Raw genomic sequence first — 16875 nt, 5'->3', positions numbered from 1 at the left:
AGTTACTGCTTTCTCTCATCAAGGTCACTTTCATATACTAATTTGACGTGTAAATGGCCATGTACAAATATGCAACTACTCTTGTAGTTTCTTAGAAGTGTGTTACTTAATTCAACTTGCACTTCGGTGGCGCTCACCCAGTAAAAGCAACATGAAAAGACCACTACGGCAAACTACGGCAGACCAGCGAACGTCATCGGACTGGTGATAGATTCCCTATAACTCAACCAGAAAGCAAATAACCTTTCCTATGAAAATGTGTTTTCCTTATTTCTGTGTAACACATGCTGATATAACCTCTACTACTTGTATCCTTTTCAGATCATGTTGTGTGTGAGGAGGAGTTCAAGTACGCCATGTTGGCTCTCAATTGCGTGTGTCCGGCCACCTCCACCTTGGTCACGCTCCTTGTACATACCTCCCGCGGACGGTCAGTCATTTTGCATTACCAGGGACCTCCTCAGGCTTTTCAATGTCTTAATACTGAGATTGCAAACTTCTTTCAAATGTCTTCACATGTTCATGTCTGCTCATCGAAGTGCTGCAGAGAGGTGAATAAGCCCAAGCAAAGACAAAAGGTCTAGTTCATTATGGAAAACGGCAGGAGGTGAAGAGAGGGCAATAAAGCAAAATACAGAACAGGCAGTGCCTAAATGGATTTTGTAGGATGTGTTCTTTGTAAAACAGTGGGAACAGCTCTCCGGTGGAAAATGATTTTTCACAGCATGCAAACGGATCACTTCTAAAAGCTGATGTCAGTGGCTGAGGGGATTTAATAAAGGGGAATCAGTGGGCTCTAGCATTACTGTGTTGCTGACAACTCTTCAGAAAATGAAGCTTTGTGAATTTGTTTTGCCTCAACAAAAGTGAATAGGCTTTGAGAGTGCATACACCAACATAAGAGGTGTACATGAATGTGCATTATAGACTGGCTGACTGTGTATGAGGGATGTTTATGGAAATGTGTGTCTTATGTATCGTTTGGATTGTATCGGTGGGCGTCCTTGAGTGCAGGAGAATTTAGAGACATGCAGCTCATCAAGGAGGTTCAGTGGCAAATAAGGAAAAAGGAGCAGGAAATATTGTTATTGTTTTGTTTCTTTTACATGTAAACTTCCACTCCAGGGTTGTGTTGAGCATCTCTCACAGTCTATTAAACTTCAAAGTGTTTGAGCAATTACCGTAACTACCGGAAGACATTACAGTAGGCATATTAGAGACAAGCTGAGTGATTGACACATGGATCAAACAGTCTGCTACCAGAGACCCCAGGATATTCAGGGTAAGGGCAGGAGACTGGAGGGATGTGGGAGAGAGTTTTGCATAATGATGATCCTGAGTGCATGTATATTATCATATGTGACAAACAAACACTTTAAAAAAGGTGTCGGGTTTCCTGATCCGTCGTATGTTTGTCCCTTAATGAATGCAGGGAAGGACAACAGTCTCCGGAGCAGTGGCAGAGGATGTACGGATGTTGCTCTGGCAACGAGGTCTACCACATCCGAGTGTGTGACAGCAAGTTCTTTGGAGAGTACAACGGCAAAAGCTTTACATACGCCTCCTTTCATGCTCACAAGAAGTGAGTTGACATGTCAGCTAAAGCATCTCCTTCAGATGCTGACACATTGAAAACATACCAAGTCCTTTACAGAGGTTCTTACATATTTTGTTACAGTTTGTTTGACATGGTATAATCTTGTATAATCTTCTAAGTGCAGCAGAACTGCACTGTTCCGTAGTTTCATCTTACTTTAATATTAAAGCGACTACAAGGAACTTTCCTTTTGTGTTGATTTTGGCAGCCCCTATGGAAAAAGTGATAGTGTTTCCATGTGCACCCCCACCATGTGACATAAAGATCTTGATTTGGCTAGGGTGTGCATTGCTTTTGGCCATCAACATTAAGCCATATATTAATGTAAAACCATGTCTCGCAATGTATTTCATGAATAATGTAGACATATTACAAGAAGAGGGCTAATTTACAATGTCTGTATGTTATGCCGCAACCAGCACTGGTTTGCTTAGCTTAGCCTAGTTTAGCTTAGCCTGGCTTCGTCCGAAGATAACAAAATCCACTGAGCAGCACCTCTAAAGCTCATTAATTAAGCTTGTATGTTACTATATTTTGTTTGTTTTGTCCATAATAATTTGTGGATGTATGAGGAGGTTATTTGTCAGACTATTTCTGTGCTTGTAGGCAGTGGAAAGAGCCAGGCCGGCTGTCCCACCGTTTACAGTCTTTATGCTAAATTAAGCTAAATCTTGGCAAGAAAGCGAGCGACTAGGCCCAAAATGCCGATCAATTCCTTCCATGCCTCAAGTATAATATCTAAGCTATTCAATATTTTTATGGCATTAAATTTAATGACAGTGTTCTGTTGTTAGATATGTTCCTCGAGTATTTATGCTGACAGCAGGTCTGTGACGTGCAGGTATGGTGTATGTCTGATCGGTATAAAGCGGGAAGACAACAAAAGCATCCTGCTGAACCCTGGCCCGCGCCACATCATGGCTGCCACGGACACTTGCTACTATATCAACATCACCAAGGAGGAGAACTCGGCCTTCATCTTCAACCAGGAGGAGAGGAAGGGCCGCCCTGCCGGGGGACTCTATGACGGACCCTCGCAGCTTCCTGTGCACAGCATCATCGCTAGCATGGGTGAGAGAGTGTGATGAACTGCTCTTGTTGATGAAAGAGGCCTGACAGGTATCTTGTTTGACTGTGGAGACGCTGGTTCCTTATGTGTGATTGAAAGTTTAGGTTAATCTAATTTACAGGCACTGTTGCCATGGATCTTCAGAATACGAGTCCACCTGACGTCTCAGGCGGTAAACTGATCCCACCCACAGTAAATGGAACAGGGGGCCGCCGGCCGAGCATCGCTCCAGTACAGGAGATCGCTGACTCCTCTTCAATTTTGCCATGTGACCTCCTCAGTGACCAGTCAGAAGATGACTCCGTCTTCATAGATGAGAAAGGCCACTCACCGACTGAGTATGGTTTCTGTTATGCTTTGTGAACATAAATACTCATACTTTAAAACCCAACCACAAGGAGGCAGAGAAAAGCTTCAAGTTGCAGAAAGAGTACTTTCAACGTCCTACTCAAGCATAAAAAGAAGTTAGTGGGATAAGATTACTTCAGTAGCAGTTAGATTTCATTGTGCTGAAAACTACAAATATACTTACTTTAACTTTGAGTCTCCTAGTATTAATGACCTTGAAATTATTGATAGGTCGTCTGACTTCAAGGGGTGGAAAGTAACTAAGCACAAAATAAAAGTATTTATATTGTACTTTATTCTCTTATAGTTCACTACAGTTCAGATAATAATTCTGTGGTTTCACTCCACTGCATTAAAAGCTGTACTTTTGTACTTTGCATTTTCCTCACAACATGAAATCAGTTTATAAAATAGCATGCATCGTTATAATATAATATAGTATAGTATATAATAGTGGTTCAGATTAGCTCCATATCCACAACCTGCAACAATGTTACTTATTAATGCACAATAATTGAACTTATAATCATATAACCTACACAGACAGACAAAATACTTTTACTGTTTTAGTTTTTGTATAATAATAAAAATGATTTTCAGGTCCACAGATAGTTAGTTCAATTCATTAATATTGCTGTATTCAGGTTGAGCTTAATTCAATTAATATATGCTTAACCTGCAAAATGCAAATTAAGCAAACATACATATTCATACATGCATATACATCATACATATTCAAATTGAGTCTTGAGTGCTTCTGTGCTATTATGTAACCTCCCAAAGTGACCAAAACAAATCAAAATAGTTTCCTTAGGCTGTTGATGGCTAATTTCCCAAGGTAGTGACTTCTGCATCTTCTTTAAATTACTTCTAAATGTTCCCTTAACTTGCAAATGTCTTAACACAGGAAACCAGATTAGCCTTTTTTGTTGTTGTTGTTGTTGTTGTTGTTGTTGTTGTTGTTGTTGTTGTTGTTTTAGACAACATGACCAGTGTCTTCAACACAGCTTATTTCCATAAAATGTGTCATTCATGATTTTTGGCTTTGCTGGCAGGTACGTGAAAGGTTATCCCCCTAACTCTCCGTACATTGGGAGCTCGCCTACCTTGTGCCATCTGTTGGCTGAAAAAGCCCCGTTTTGCTGCCTACGACTCGACCAGGTGGGCAGTCGCTGTCACTCAATTACTTACAGCCTCCATCAGTCCTTTCCTCCTCTCTCTGTCCTTCACACCATAAAAGCAAGCCTAAAATACCTGTGTTTTTTTTCCCCTTATGCAGGGTTGCAGGCACAACAGCTTTGAGGATGCGAAGGCTTATGGTTTTAAAAACAAACTCATCATTGTGTCTGCTGAGACTGCAGGGAATGGTCTTTATAACTTCATAGTGCCTCTCAGAGCTTATTACAGACCCAGGAAAGAACTTAACCCCATTGTCTTGCTGCTGGATAACCCGTGAGTTCACACACACGTAACACACACACACCGTTCCTTTCTTTAAACCATCATCATTTCATTCTAGGAAACATTATGTATGCTAAAAGCTCACGTCAGCCGAACACTTAGGACAAGGCTGTGGAGGTGGAACTCCATTGTCACTCCTGATGTTAGGTTAAATCTGCTTCTCGCACAGTGACGCTGTGTTTTTAGCGACAAAGAAAACAAAATCGCTGCACTATGTAGCTCCAGACTGTAACCATAGCAACTTGCTTTGCCTTGAACCTGAATTATATATATTGCTACAAGGGGAGAACAAGATAAAGCAAATTATTTCTTTGGAGAACACATCGACAGCCCTGATGTGTCCCTTTTCAGCCCCCACATGTGAGCTCTCTCAGGACTCCCATAGAAACACACACATAACAATACACCCCCCTCCATGCAGCACTCTCTCCCTCACCTCCTATCGCTGTCGCACATGTACAAATACAAACACCCACACACTTGGATACGCAATTCAAGCACTTACAACAGCCTTGGGTCTCTAGTCAGCAGGACTGGGCAGATGCATTAATGTTCTGTCAGGGGTGGTGATGGTGGACAGGCAGTAATGAGGCAGCTCAGCAACAGACTGATTCATCCCTCAGACCATCAGCCTTAGGACACACCAAGCAGGGCGTCGAGCACAAAGGCTCCTGACGCCCCCGTACTCACACACCTTAAACACTCACACCCCTAAAGCAGATATGAAGGTGATTTCAGTGTGTTTAATGTGTACTAAGTCAGACATCTCGGAGGCAAGCGCTGGAGAACAGCTGCTAAATTATCAACACATCGTTTTCCAGAATTCACTAAGAGAATTTAATCATCAAGTAATACTTGTATGTAGTCCAGTATGATGTTTATTTTTCACATGGTTTGTTCATTTCCATTTTTTTGCAAACTATCTGGCAGTTTTATGTCAGACATGGAAAACAAAACAAAACATCTTCCAGTTAACCTGATGCACCAGATGGTCTGTTACGCAGAAACATGTGAGAAGCCACATCTGGCAGGTGATTGGATACCCCTAAGTGCCAGCCGCTCCTCACAGGGCGCTTGTCGGTCTGAACCGCTGGTGGTTCAAACCAATAACACTTTACTTGGAGCCTGACAGGATGGGTAGAGTGCTGCAGGAATGAGTCACAACCCACAGTAATTAGTTAGAATGTTTGCATGTTCAGCTCTCACGTCTCGAAGTTTTTTTGAATGGGCTTTTAGTTAGGTGCCTGAAATAAGATCTGTGGTTAACACAAGCATTTGTGAAACTTGTAAAATGTGTCAATACATAACACACTAGTCAATTTATTTTCATTGTACATGTCTTTAAAAAGGTGGTTGCTAACAAGTGGCTAAATGAGACTACAAACGTCATCACGCCAAACACACAAAATCAGTTAGAAGCTAGTTGTGATGACGTTTTAGTCACACGACTATAATGTAGCTATTTTATACCCTAACGTTGTAACCTAATGTATGCTTTAAAAATCAGAGAAATGGTGTTAACTTTTGATCGCTTTTTTTCTGCAGTAATGCAAAATTTAATGAAAAATCTGCTTTTTGTTGAGGGAACCAAAGCGTTGCTTGATCTCTGCAGCACTTTGTTCTTGCTGCATTCTAGTTGAACTCAGAAGTTGGAAGTTTTGAGTTCCCTGTTAGAGGAACCTCGTAATCCCAACCTCAAAATCCAACATGGCTATGCCCAGCATCAACAAAAGTTAAAGCTGTAGGAATACAGTGTTTATTCGCACTCCTGTCTTATTTGTGTCTCATTAAATCAGTCGTACACAGAGTGCTGTCCATGTTCTATATCTGTGGACGTGTTGCTTCTATGTTTGAATGTGCAAAATACCCAATAGTGCCTTGTTATCAACTGGTATTGCTAACAATGGCTTACCTGGCTAGAGCCCCGTTAAATTTAATGGCTTTCCAAATTGAAACTGGAACAGGGTCAACTCGGGTGTGACGTCATTCCCAGTTCTGACCGCTGAGGTAAATGGAACGCAGCAATGTGCAATCTCGCGATATTGCGAGAATATAGCTTCCATATACAAAAAAAAAGAAAAACATCAATCATTACGTCCTATTTACAAATACATAACTGCAAGTAACACGTTTCTGTACTCATTGTGGTCAAGGCTTTCTCCGAGTAAGTGGTAAGATAGTCAACTCGGTCTTTGTGCATCACCTAAGTTAAAAAAAATACTAACTAAGAAATGTATTATGGAGTTTGAAGTAAAAAGAACAATAGAAAACAATCATAATGTATGTTTCCTGCAGACCAGATAATCACTTTCTGGAGGCCATCTGCTGTTTTCCCATGGTCTACTACATGGCTGGGACCATAGACAAGTAAGACTGTCATATATCCAACTGACTTTCAGAATTATTTTATCATACATAACATTTATATTTTCATTCAAATATAGTGAAGAGGAGTTTTTACTTCTGAGATTTAATTTGATGTGCAGCATCAAATTGCAGTCAGCTGTTGCAATGCTCATCGTCATCTGCGTGTCTGTGTGTTCCAGTCTGGACAGCCTGCTGCAGTGTGGCATTATCTACGCCGATAATTTGGTCGTCGTAGATAAAGAGAGTACAATGAGTGCCGAGGAGGACTACATGGCTGATGCCAAAACTATTGTCAATGTACAGACAATGTTCAGGTATTGATTAGATTTTATCCCAATGTTTCTCATTCATTTAATTGTCATCGTGTGTATCCGAGTATGCACTGGTTTCCATGTTCGAAGGGTTGCAGTATTGCTAAAACGATAAAAGTTAATACATCGTGATATTGAGTCTCATGCTCTGACTCTTTTTAAATCACTTTTTTTTTTTTAAATCTCTGCAAAGGATGTTTTCATTTTGGTTTGTCTGCGGAAGGGTGTAACAAGGGCCGCAGAAGAACCAGTTAAATTTGTGAGAAGATCCAAATCACGGGGCAGATACACAAATTCTTTTTCACTTTCGTTAACATTGCGAAATAGGATATGGCCTTGACGGCGGTCTGCGCTTTCAGAGTGCCCCTCTAGTTGTTAATGCAACACCCTTCTCTCTCATTCCAGGTTGTTTCCCAGTCTCAGCATCATCACAGAGCTTACTCACCCATCCAACATGAGATTTATGCAGTTCAGAGCAAAGGACTGCTATTCACTGGCCCTCTCCAAGCTAGAGAAGGTAAGACATAGTAACAGCGGATAACATTGTATGAATAATGACTAACACGTATTGTAAAGAGAGACAGTATTTTTTCTGAAGCCACTGTTCCTACTGTTATTATGTTAAACCTCTTATGCTAAGGTTGCCCTTAAATTTACATCTAAAGATGCCTTCAAAAAATAGTTGCAGAAAATCACCGTCAGTATTTGTGTTGTGAGGGAAAACGTGTTGTTTAAATGTACCCATACCAGTCTCTTAAACATAAAATAATTTGTAAAACATAAGACAATGACTGAATTTATGGTGATTGAAGAGGAGGAGGAGATACCAAGATGTATTTCTTCACAACAGGGTAAAACCCACTGGACACTGAGCGATGCACACCTTGTTAGAGTTTAGATGTGACCGTCAGTGTTTCTTCAAGTCTACAGAACTTGAACTGGACCTTGAACACTGTAGAATGAACACACTTGAGTTTTTTTGTGTTTAGGACTTTCCATTCTAGTTCCAGGTTGTGAGAGATGTCTCTTTTACCAGACTAAGTTCCCTAATTGCCTTGGTAACTCATTATAAAACAAACTTCCCTCAAACTGGACAGAAACAAAATAAAACTCCAAGAACCTGCCTTGGTTAGTCTATCTTCTGTTTTTTCTAACAGCCGGCAACTCTTGTTTGGTCAAAATAAATCCTTAATTCATAGGCAGCCCATTACATTAGCAAAATAAAATGACTGATAATGAAAAGAATCATCCCCCAAAAACACAAACCTATAACCCTATATATCCGTCCTGTCACCCAAACCTAGCTAACACTAACAATAATGCTGTTAAGTAACGATTTGAGTGAAGTGTAACCATTTTACTGTCGTTGTTTTATGACAGTAACCAATGAGAAAGCCTAAGTCTACACTTAGGCAGAGATATAACCTAAGAGGCTACATACAAGAGGACAAACCAGACAAAAACAAATATAAAAGGACAAACCAGGTAGTTTAGTATGCAACCGGGCAGAGACCGGTTGCATACTAAATGCTCTTGATCATTGCTGCGTTTTCCGTGTTTCTTGGCTCTTCCCCACAGAAGGAGCGTGATAAAGGTTCCAACTTGGCCTTCATGTTTCGCCTACCCTTCGCTGCAGGGAGAGTGTTCAGTATCAGCATGCTGGATACCCTGCTGTATCAGGTGGGTACACGTCACACCTACAGCTAAACACCTTCAAATAACTCTTTTCAATACCAAATGAAATAAATGTCTTAAAGCAGCAGAGGAACAGAGCAGCATTACCAGCATAAAGCAAAAGTGCCCTCTTGTGTTCAATCCAAGGAAAACTGACCCCAGTTTCTTTATGTCCACATGTTTTTAGTTATAAAGTTATAAAAGTGTTTTTCTGTGTGATTCCGTGTCAGTCTTTTGTGAAGGACTACATGATCCTTATTGCAAGGCTTCTGCTGGGACTGGACACCACTCCAGGATCGGGATACCTGTGTGCTGTGAGTTAGATAGTAAAAAGAAAAGATCTGACACAGTCCCGTACTCCAGTTCATCTAACCTAATAGTATACCCATTTATCTCTTGTTCCAGATGAAAGTAACAGAGGAAGATCTGTGGATTAGCACTTATGGCAGGCTGTTCCAGAAACTCTGCTCTTCTAGTGCTGAAATTCCTATCGGGATCTATCGGACAGAATCCCACGTTTTCCCGACTTCTGAGGTGAGATCTCAGATTATTTTGTAAATTTTATCAAGCTAAAAGTCCTCCTTAAATGCAAGAAGAGGCTTCTTACTGTGGGTGCAAATATTTAAAGTCAAGTTTAAATAGGCTGAGTCTTTTTGCTTTTGAAGGAATATTTATTGATTTTATAAATATCAAATCTGGATGGAAATGATAAAATACAAAGAAAACATTGGAAATGGTTGTGTTTATCTTTTTCTCAATGTGCGAAACAAACTAAACCGAAACTGTGCCACAAAAAACGAAATACAAACTGAAGCGTGGGCTTGTTGATTGAGCCGTTCCACCTCTATTACAAACATTTCATCCTGTGTTCAACATGAATGGCTGAACCAAATTTCGTGGCAATGCATCCAATAGTTGTTGAGACATTTTATCCAGAACCACCAGGGTTCCCACACATCCTGGAAATATCCCAATGTTGTCCCGGAACACTTTAATGGTATTCTGGTCCCTCACTCAGAGCGACTGTGTAAGCCGAGGTCTGTATTTAGTTTGAAACTCGATTTGTTGGTAGGATAAGCTGCACCGTATGACACTTAAGTAACGCCCCCTTTTCATTTCGGTTCTGCAGTCAATCTGCAATCAGTGAGCCAGATAAATCTCTCTGTACTGGGCCTACATGTAAACTATGTTAATGTTTGTGAACAAGTGCTGTCCTGTATTTTAAGAAACAACTCCTGGAAATGTCCTGGAAAGGTTCTGGAAAATGATCATTTTAAAAAGAGTGGGTACCATGAACCACAAAAGTTAACCTCATTGAGGTCAAAGATTATCAAAGTCAAGAGTTAATCCTCTGCTTTTAAAAGAATGTGTGCTAATTCAATGTAATAGAACTAATTCACAGAAGAAGCGAAAACATTGATCTGCTGGTGGTGCTAGAGAAAAAGTCAGAGGACGACCAAAGTCAGTAGCCTTTAGCCTCTGGGGACCCTGTCTGTACAAAATGTTTGTGGCTATTGTTTATCTGAACTTGTATTATGAGGAGCATCCTGTTGGTTAAGGTAGCTTCCTACCCCCCCAGTCACAGGTGTCAGTCAATGTTGACGACTGCGAGGACACCAAGGACAAGGGGGAAGAGTCTCGCAGCAATGACCAATCAGATCACCCCCTGCTGAGGAAGAAGAGCATGCAGTGGGCACGGCGTCTGAGTAAAAAAAGCGTGAGGTGGCAGGGAGTGAGCCGGGATTCAAGCAAGGACCACGCCCAGCGCATCGCTCAGCAGCGCCACAACCTCTACCGGCGCTCCGAGAGGGAAGAGCTGTCTGAGCTGGTCCGCAACCGCATGAGGCATCTGGGCCTCCCCACCTCCGGATATGGTGAGGATGGACACATGCCAACTGTTCAGAGCTTTCCTTTCCCAAACATTCATGTCTCCTTCTGCTTAAAAGTCTGTCTGTGTCTTTGTGTAGAAGACCTAACTAATCTGACAGCCAGTGACGTGATGAACAGAGTCAATCTGGGATACCTACAAGGTAAAGATTTATTGAAGTGGTAGAAGTGAGCCCATCATACAGATGTGGCTATTCCAGTTTGCTGATTGAGGGGATGTTTCTGTTTCAGATGAGCAGAATGATCAGCAGAACACTCTGTCCTACGTCCTGATTAACCCTTCTCCTGACACCAGGCTGGAGCTCAATGACGTTGTGTAAGCATTACTCTCCCCGTTGCTCGTGTGTTTTGTTGTGTGTTGTTCTTTAGGACAAATGGTAATCTGGTGAAATTTGAGTCACCACTGCACTTCTGTTTATTTCTCAGCTTCCTCAAAGCTGTCTTATTTGTGGGTGTACTTGTTAGGTACTGCTGTGTACATTTTGTCAGAAATTAATCCAAGTGTTAATCAAAGCATAACAATAGAATAATCAGCCCACAAATCTGAAACTGAATCGTTTCACAGAGCACCTTTAAAGTGGCCTTAAAGTAATGGTTACAAAGTACCAAGCAGCTTACTCAATTTTTAACTTTTTTTTGTTGTCTAGCTTCTCCACCACCTGCTATTTACATGTAGATTGTATTGTCTGCACGTGTTGTTGTCTTGTTGTGTTGTTTTATTTTGTGATGTGTGTTTTTTGATCATCAAATAAAATCAATCAATCAAACTGTTTGATTTTTCACAGTGGCTTTAAATAAAATCAATATTGAAGACACATTCAATAAATATCACTTTGTCACTACAACTTCCCATTATTTCATAGTGCATTCATAATTCACTTAAAGCTTCAAAATTAATATGTTTTATATCATCAATAGACGAAATGGCCGTGAGTAATGTGAATGGGATCGCTTTAATGCGTTTTAACTCATTGTTTTGATTTGACAGGATGCCTCTTTGCACTTTTGATTCACTCGAGCTTATTACAGCCACAGCTACTTGCCACCTGACGGTAGACAGACAAAGTTAGCGACTGAACATAGTGGAGCATTTAGCAGCTAAAGAGCCAGATCTCTCCCTCAGGAGTGAGTGGGAACAAAACAGAACTAAAAGGAGAGTTAGTGTTGGGCTTGGAACAGGGCTCGCTGTGCTTCTTCAGCAGCATTTGGCTGAATCAGGCACCTCTCAGCTGGAGGAAAGAGGACTCCCAAAGAAAAAGAAAGGACTGGAACTGATTAATTCACAGCATTTCACGGTGCAAACAGACTTCATCAGAGTCAAACAGAACAAACACATGGACAACACATATATAGTCAACCTACAACAGGTGAGCAATCCTCATTGGACGATTGGTTGAACGAGATTTTCAAATCTATTGGATGGTGAAGCCACAAGTGGGCGTTGTCAACATCAAAACACCACACCCTATGCACAACAATCAGAAACAAAAGAACACCAATATCTCTAAAGTTACAGATATAGAGAGCAAAGAATACAAAAAGTGCTGCATGAATGAATATTGGGCGTACATGTGTCAGGTGACTAGACATAACTCCAAAATGAAAGTGATGTTGCTGCTACTTGATGTGTAAATTGACAAGTATTTGAAATGCAGCATGTGAACTTATAATGTGATCATGTCAAAATCATGATAAAAAGTGTGTAGTGTATTACCTTGGAAATAATGTAAAATGACAGCTTCGCAACATGAATTTTGACACAACAGCAGAGGAAGAAAGGCATATCAGTATCCATGGCGACAGCTTTGTCCTGTTGTGTTCAGTGAAGAGTGCACCCAACAGTTTATTTCTTTGTTTAGCTCCACTTCTTTCTTCATGTGACTTCTATACTCAAGGGTTGGTGAGTACGAATTGCTGTAGGAAGGCGCCTGAATGCTGAGCTCCCATGAGGCAACTCTTAACAATTGATGCACATGCTTATCTCATTTCTTTATCTGCCCTCTTGCCCTCTGTCTCTCTCTCTCTCTCTCTCTCTCTCTCTCTCTCTCTCTCTCTCTCTCTCTCTCTCTCTCTCTGTCAGGTACCTGATTCGTTCAGACCCTCTGGCTCACGTCCCAGAGGAGCTTCCTGTCCACAGAAGCAGCCTGAAAGAGAGACACGAGTCCAGCACAGACACCAAAGAGGACACCCAGCTCTGATACCATGCTGACCTTCACTGGAAACACCTTCATAATCACCCCCTTGGGCTTTCCCGAGGGTCCGGTCGCGTCCACGCAGGTCCAGTTGGAATTTGTAAGAGGACAATTTGTGATGCAATGTTCCAGCACTGCAGCCTGCAACTGTATTATATGAGTGCCTACTGTTTGGCAGGTGACATTTGACGTCATCTTTGACATTTTTCATCCTCTTGAAGCAGAATTTGTTTGTCAGAATAGTGCATTGATTGCTGTGAAAGCTTTCTTAAATGAGCAGTCATGGACAAGCTTGTTAAACTAATTCAGCAAACCGAGGGGATTTGAACCAGGTCCATCACACCTGCAGCGTTGCTGTTGTTTGAAGTGAGTTGGAGAGATTCACCAAACAATATAGGGAATTGTATATTTTGTTTCTGCTCTTTTGGGTTGTGGCTCCCTCAGGAAAACTGCAAGATGAACATTAAGATTAGAGATTAGAGGAGTGTGGCTATGGAGTCAAAGGAGTACCATTAAAAAAAAAAATCTGTAAAAGAATAAGGAAATAAATGTGGAAACACCAAGAGGAAGGGATGAGTAAATACAAAAAATGTGGAATTGTAAAGACAAATAAAATAATAAATAAATGTGGAAATATAAAAGAATAATTAAAATAATAATGTATTTAATTTATTCATTAATGTATCTGATTTATATACAACATTACAATATATGCAGAAAAATAGAGTAATTTATATTCAGAATAAATGTCTGTTTTTTAAGAATAGATGAAATATATACAGAAATCAATGAAATTTGTGAAAATAAATGAAAATGCTTATTATTTTAGATTGTGTTATTTGTCTTTATGTTGCCACATTTTCTTAGTCTTTTACTGATGTAATCTTTTTTTAATGAAACTGCTATGACTCCATAGCTTGCCCAGGATTTATCCATCTGTTCTTGACTTTTTTAAATGAACAGAAATCCGATGGAATTATTCTAAATGTCCCTGGGCCAAACACTCACACACACATTCTCCACCAGTCACATAAAATCAAACATAACTTTAACACTTTGAGACTTTAATAAAACATGTGCATTAAAGCTTTAACTTTAAAGCTTATTTCTTGTAGCTGAACCATAGAAGTAGTTATTCAGTGGTGTAGAGGTCTTAATTAGTAAGTTATGTACAAATATGGTTATTTATATGTTTCTCTGCAGTACATTTCTTAGGCTGGAGGAGGTTTTTGAACTACAAATGCTTAATTTAAACCTTGAAACAGGTCGTAACATATATTTCATGTATTCAGTATTGTGCCATAAATGATTTATTTGATTTGAACCAGATTAGAAATCAGAAAAACTCATGTTACTTTCAGCACTGCTTAGTGAAAGGATGTGCTCATGAATTTACATTTGTGGCTGTTTGGAAAAGGTATGCATTTCTATAATGCTACATCCTGTACATACCAATTTTTGACTTTGACTTCATCCTAATTTAAATGTTGAAAATATTTGTACTTGAGTTTTATTTTAATTTGCACATTAAAGTGCTATAAAAAAAAAAGCATATTGGACGTGTTTGTTGTCTAATAATTAAGCCGTAGTATTGCTAGAAATGGCAATTTAAAAGGAATAGACTTGGGGAATTTAGAGACTTAGATGGGAAGATTGATACCACTCTTACGCTTAATATGAAGCTACAGCATGGAGACAACAGCTTACTTTAGCCCAGAATAAAGACCGGAGACAGTTCATGGTCTGAGCTCAATGCAGATTTGTCTCAGTTAACAGCAAGAAAGCAGAAAACCACAAAAGTGAAAAGATGAGGTCGTCTGAGTGAAACCATACTGTAGTAAAATATACACTATTAAACAAAACGACAAAAGATAAAGAGAAATAACTGTTGAAATAAAATGTTAAATGAAAGCAGGTGGGAGATGTGTGACTAACAGGTGAGTCACGTCACTGGCAATCAAGACTGGAGATGAGGTCTAATCAGGCCACTCAGCACCTGTGTTTTCATGTGGGTGAAGGAGTTTAATAAATGGAAAAATAAACAGCAAGAGGGACAATAGGTGAAGCAATATGAGCAGTAAGAGCAGGGCAGCGGCGTTTCGTAATTAGTGCAGGTTTAAGGACATAGTTCAACGTTTTGGCAAATGTTTATTGACTTCCTTGTACATTTGAACCGGAGTGTTGACTCAGTTTAGGTAATAGTTACATCTGTGTTTTTCCATATAGTTGCTGAGTGGTCGTTAGTTTAATATTCAACGTAAACGTAAATACTACTAAATGTTAGTTTTGAGCTAAGTTTGAGTAAGTTATGACTTATGATAGTTTAATTGACCTCTTCAATTAAAATCCATTGCTACTTCCTGTCAGGTGAGATCATTCGAGTCCACCGAAACAGGAAATAAACTGGGGCACATTTACAGTGATTACGTTTACAACTATCTTTATTGAAAGAGTGGAGAAGAGTTCTTCACTTTTAAGTAGTAAATAATTATGGTCCGCAGAGAAGTGTGACTGAGGGTAAGATTTTGTATTACAGCGTATAATAATTTTCGTGTGAGTACGCATCATTTATGACTTGAACAGCCTGACAGACCTTTCATACACATACTCTTCCTTCACCACATCCAGAAAAGACAGAGGGAAGGGGAATAGAGCGGCAGATAAACAGAATGAGACAGATGTGGTGAAGAAGACGAGAGTGAAAGAGGACATGAGATAGTCAAAGAAAGAAAAGCAGTAAAGAACAGATGCACATACAATACACACACACAAGAACACCAAGAGACAAAAACAACTTAAGCAAGCACACACGCTTCATCAGAAAACGCACCTAGTTGCATTTATTATATCTCTTCAAAATAAATAAACATACAATATAACACAATGAAATAAGACTCATAACATCTCTGAAAGCCTGTAACAGAATAAACCTCAAAATAGTGCCTGCGTTTTTTTAGTAAACAAAACTTGTACGTAACGTACAAAAATACTACTCAGAAATGTACAAAATGCAGCAAACAAATGTCAAGTATTGTGCAGTTCCCCCCACCACATTACACCAGCTGCTGACAGTCAGTCGTTACAGGGAAATTACTAGTATCGAGCGCCAGAAGCTACATTAAAATATTACGTCTCACCAGAACCCAGTGAGCAGCTAATGAGCAGCAAACAGCTCGGTGGCATAGCTCAGTTTATTTTGGTTCAGCAATATGAGCCAGTTAGGGATCTCAAGTAGTGGAATATACGTATGTAGTTAATAGAATATAATGCACTACTGAATCGTTATAATGCACTGAGTTTGAAAAGCGCTCCCTGTTTTGGAATACCAGTACAATTCCCCCTTCTGTAAAAATGATTTCTTTTCCACTTCTGTAACAGCAGCACACAACTCCCAAACTAAAAAAAAACAAAAAGGTTTTGTTGCTTTGTTCCATAGTTCTGTTGCAGTTTTAAAGCATAATCGAAAAGAGTGAAAGAACACATTCAGAGAAGGACGCACAAGAGGTGCATTCAACTCTCCCCTCCCCTAACAAAGACTCACACACACTTCCCCAAACACACTAAATAGAAAACAAGACTGGACGTTACCACTCACTAACATCCATTCCATACTTACATTAAAAAAGTTAGTTCCCTCTTCATAAAAGCACTGACCAGTAGGAGTTACCGGTGAATAATAGGGGCTGTGTCTGTATGTGTAGCCTGGATTAATCACAGCAGAAGGGTATTTTTTTTTGCCAAGCTGAAATAGCATTATCAAGGGAATGTCCACCACTTTCTGTCTGTAGTTACACTTGGTATTAGTAGTATGCTTGCCCCCACGTAGATTCAGTGGTATTTGACTTGAAGGTCCATTTCCTCTTCACTGCTACTTAGGAATCAGTCCGCCATCCATAGTACCTAATTAATGTAGGGCGTACCCACAAATTAAAAGTGTAACATGCAGACTAAAGAGCGAACAAGACCAAA

General features: G+C 40.0%; 1 protein-coding gene across 2 annotated transcripts in view; it reads left to right on the top strand.

The window, feature by feature from the left end:
* Positions 1-12912, top strand: part of kcnt1a (potassium sodium-activated channel subfamily T member 1a) — a gene marked incomplete at its 3' end in the record, with an annotated part of 29895 nt that extends 16983 nt beyond the window's left edge. Inside the window, exons 15-30 of one of the 2 annotated variants that reach the window (XM_083929509.1) lie at positions 322-430; positions 1433-1582; positions 2439-2668; positions 2788-3004; positions 4070-4175; positions 4294-4466; positions 6771-6842; positions 7022-7156; positions 7559-7670; positions 8732-8833; positions 9058-9141; positions 9233-9361; positions 10407-10701; positions 10795-10857; positions 10946-11030; positions 12795-12912. In XM_083929509.1, the coding sequence (XP_083785635.1) occupies positions 322-430; positions 1433-1582; positions 2439-2668; positions 2788-3004; positions 4070-4175; positions 4294-4466; positions 6771-6842; positions 7022-7156; positions 7559-7670; positions 8732-8833; positions 9058-9141; positions 9233-9361; positions 10407-10701; positions 10795-10857; positions 10946-11030; positions 12795-12912 (2180 nt within the window). Of the gene's footprint in view, positions 1-321; positions 431-1432; positions 1583-2438; positions 2669-2787; positions 3005-4069; positions 4176-4293; positions 4467-6770; positions 6843-7021; positions 7157-7558; positions 7671-8731; positions 8834-9057; positions 9142-9232; positions 9382-10390; positions 10702-10794; positions 10858-10945; positions 11031-12794 lie in introns of both variants that reach the window. The other variant, XM_083929508.1, reaches the window with a different exon arrangement.
* Between the last annotated feature and the right edge of the window lie 3963 nt (positions 12913-16875).

This window comes from Echiichthys vipera (assembly GCF_963691815.1).
Source record: "Echiichthys vipera genome assembly, chromosome: 16".
Lineage (NCBI taxonomy): Eukaryota > Metazoa > Chordata > Actinopteri > Perciformes > Trachinidae > Echiichthys > Echiichthys vipera.
This window is presented reverse-complemented; position numbering and strand designations above follow the sequence as displayed.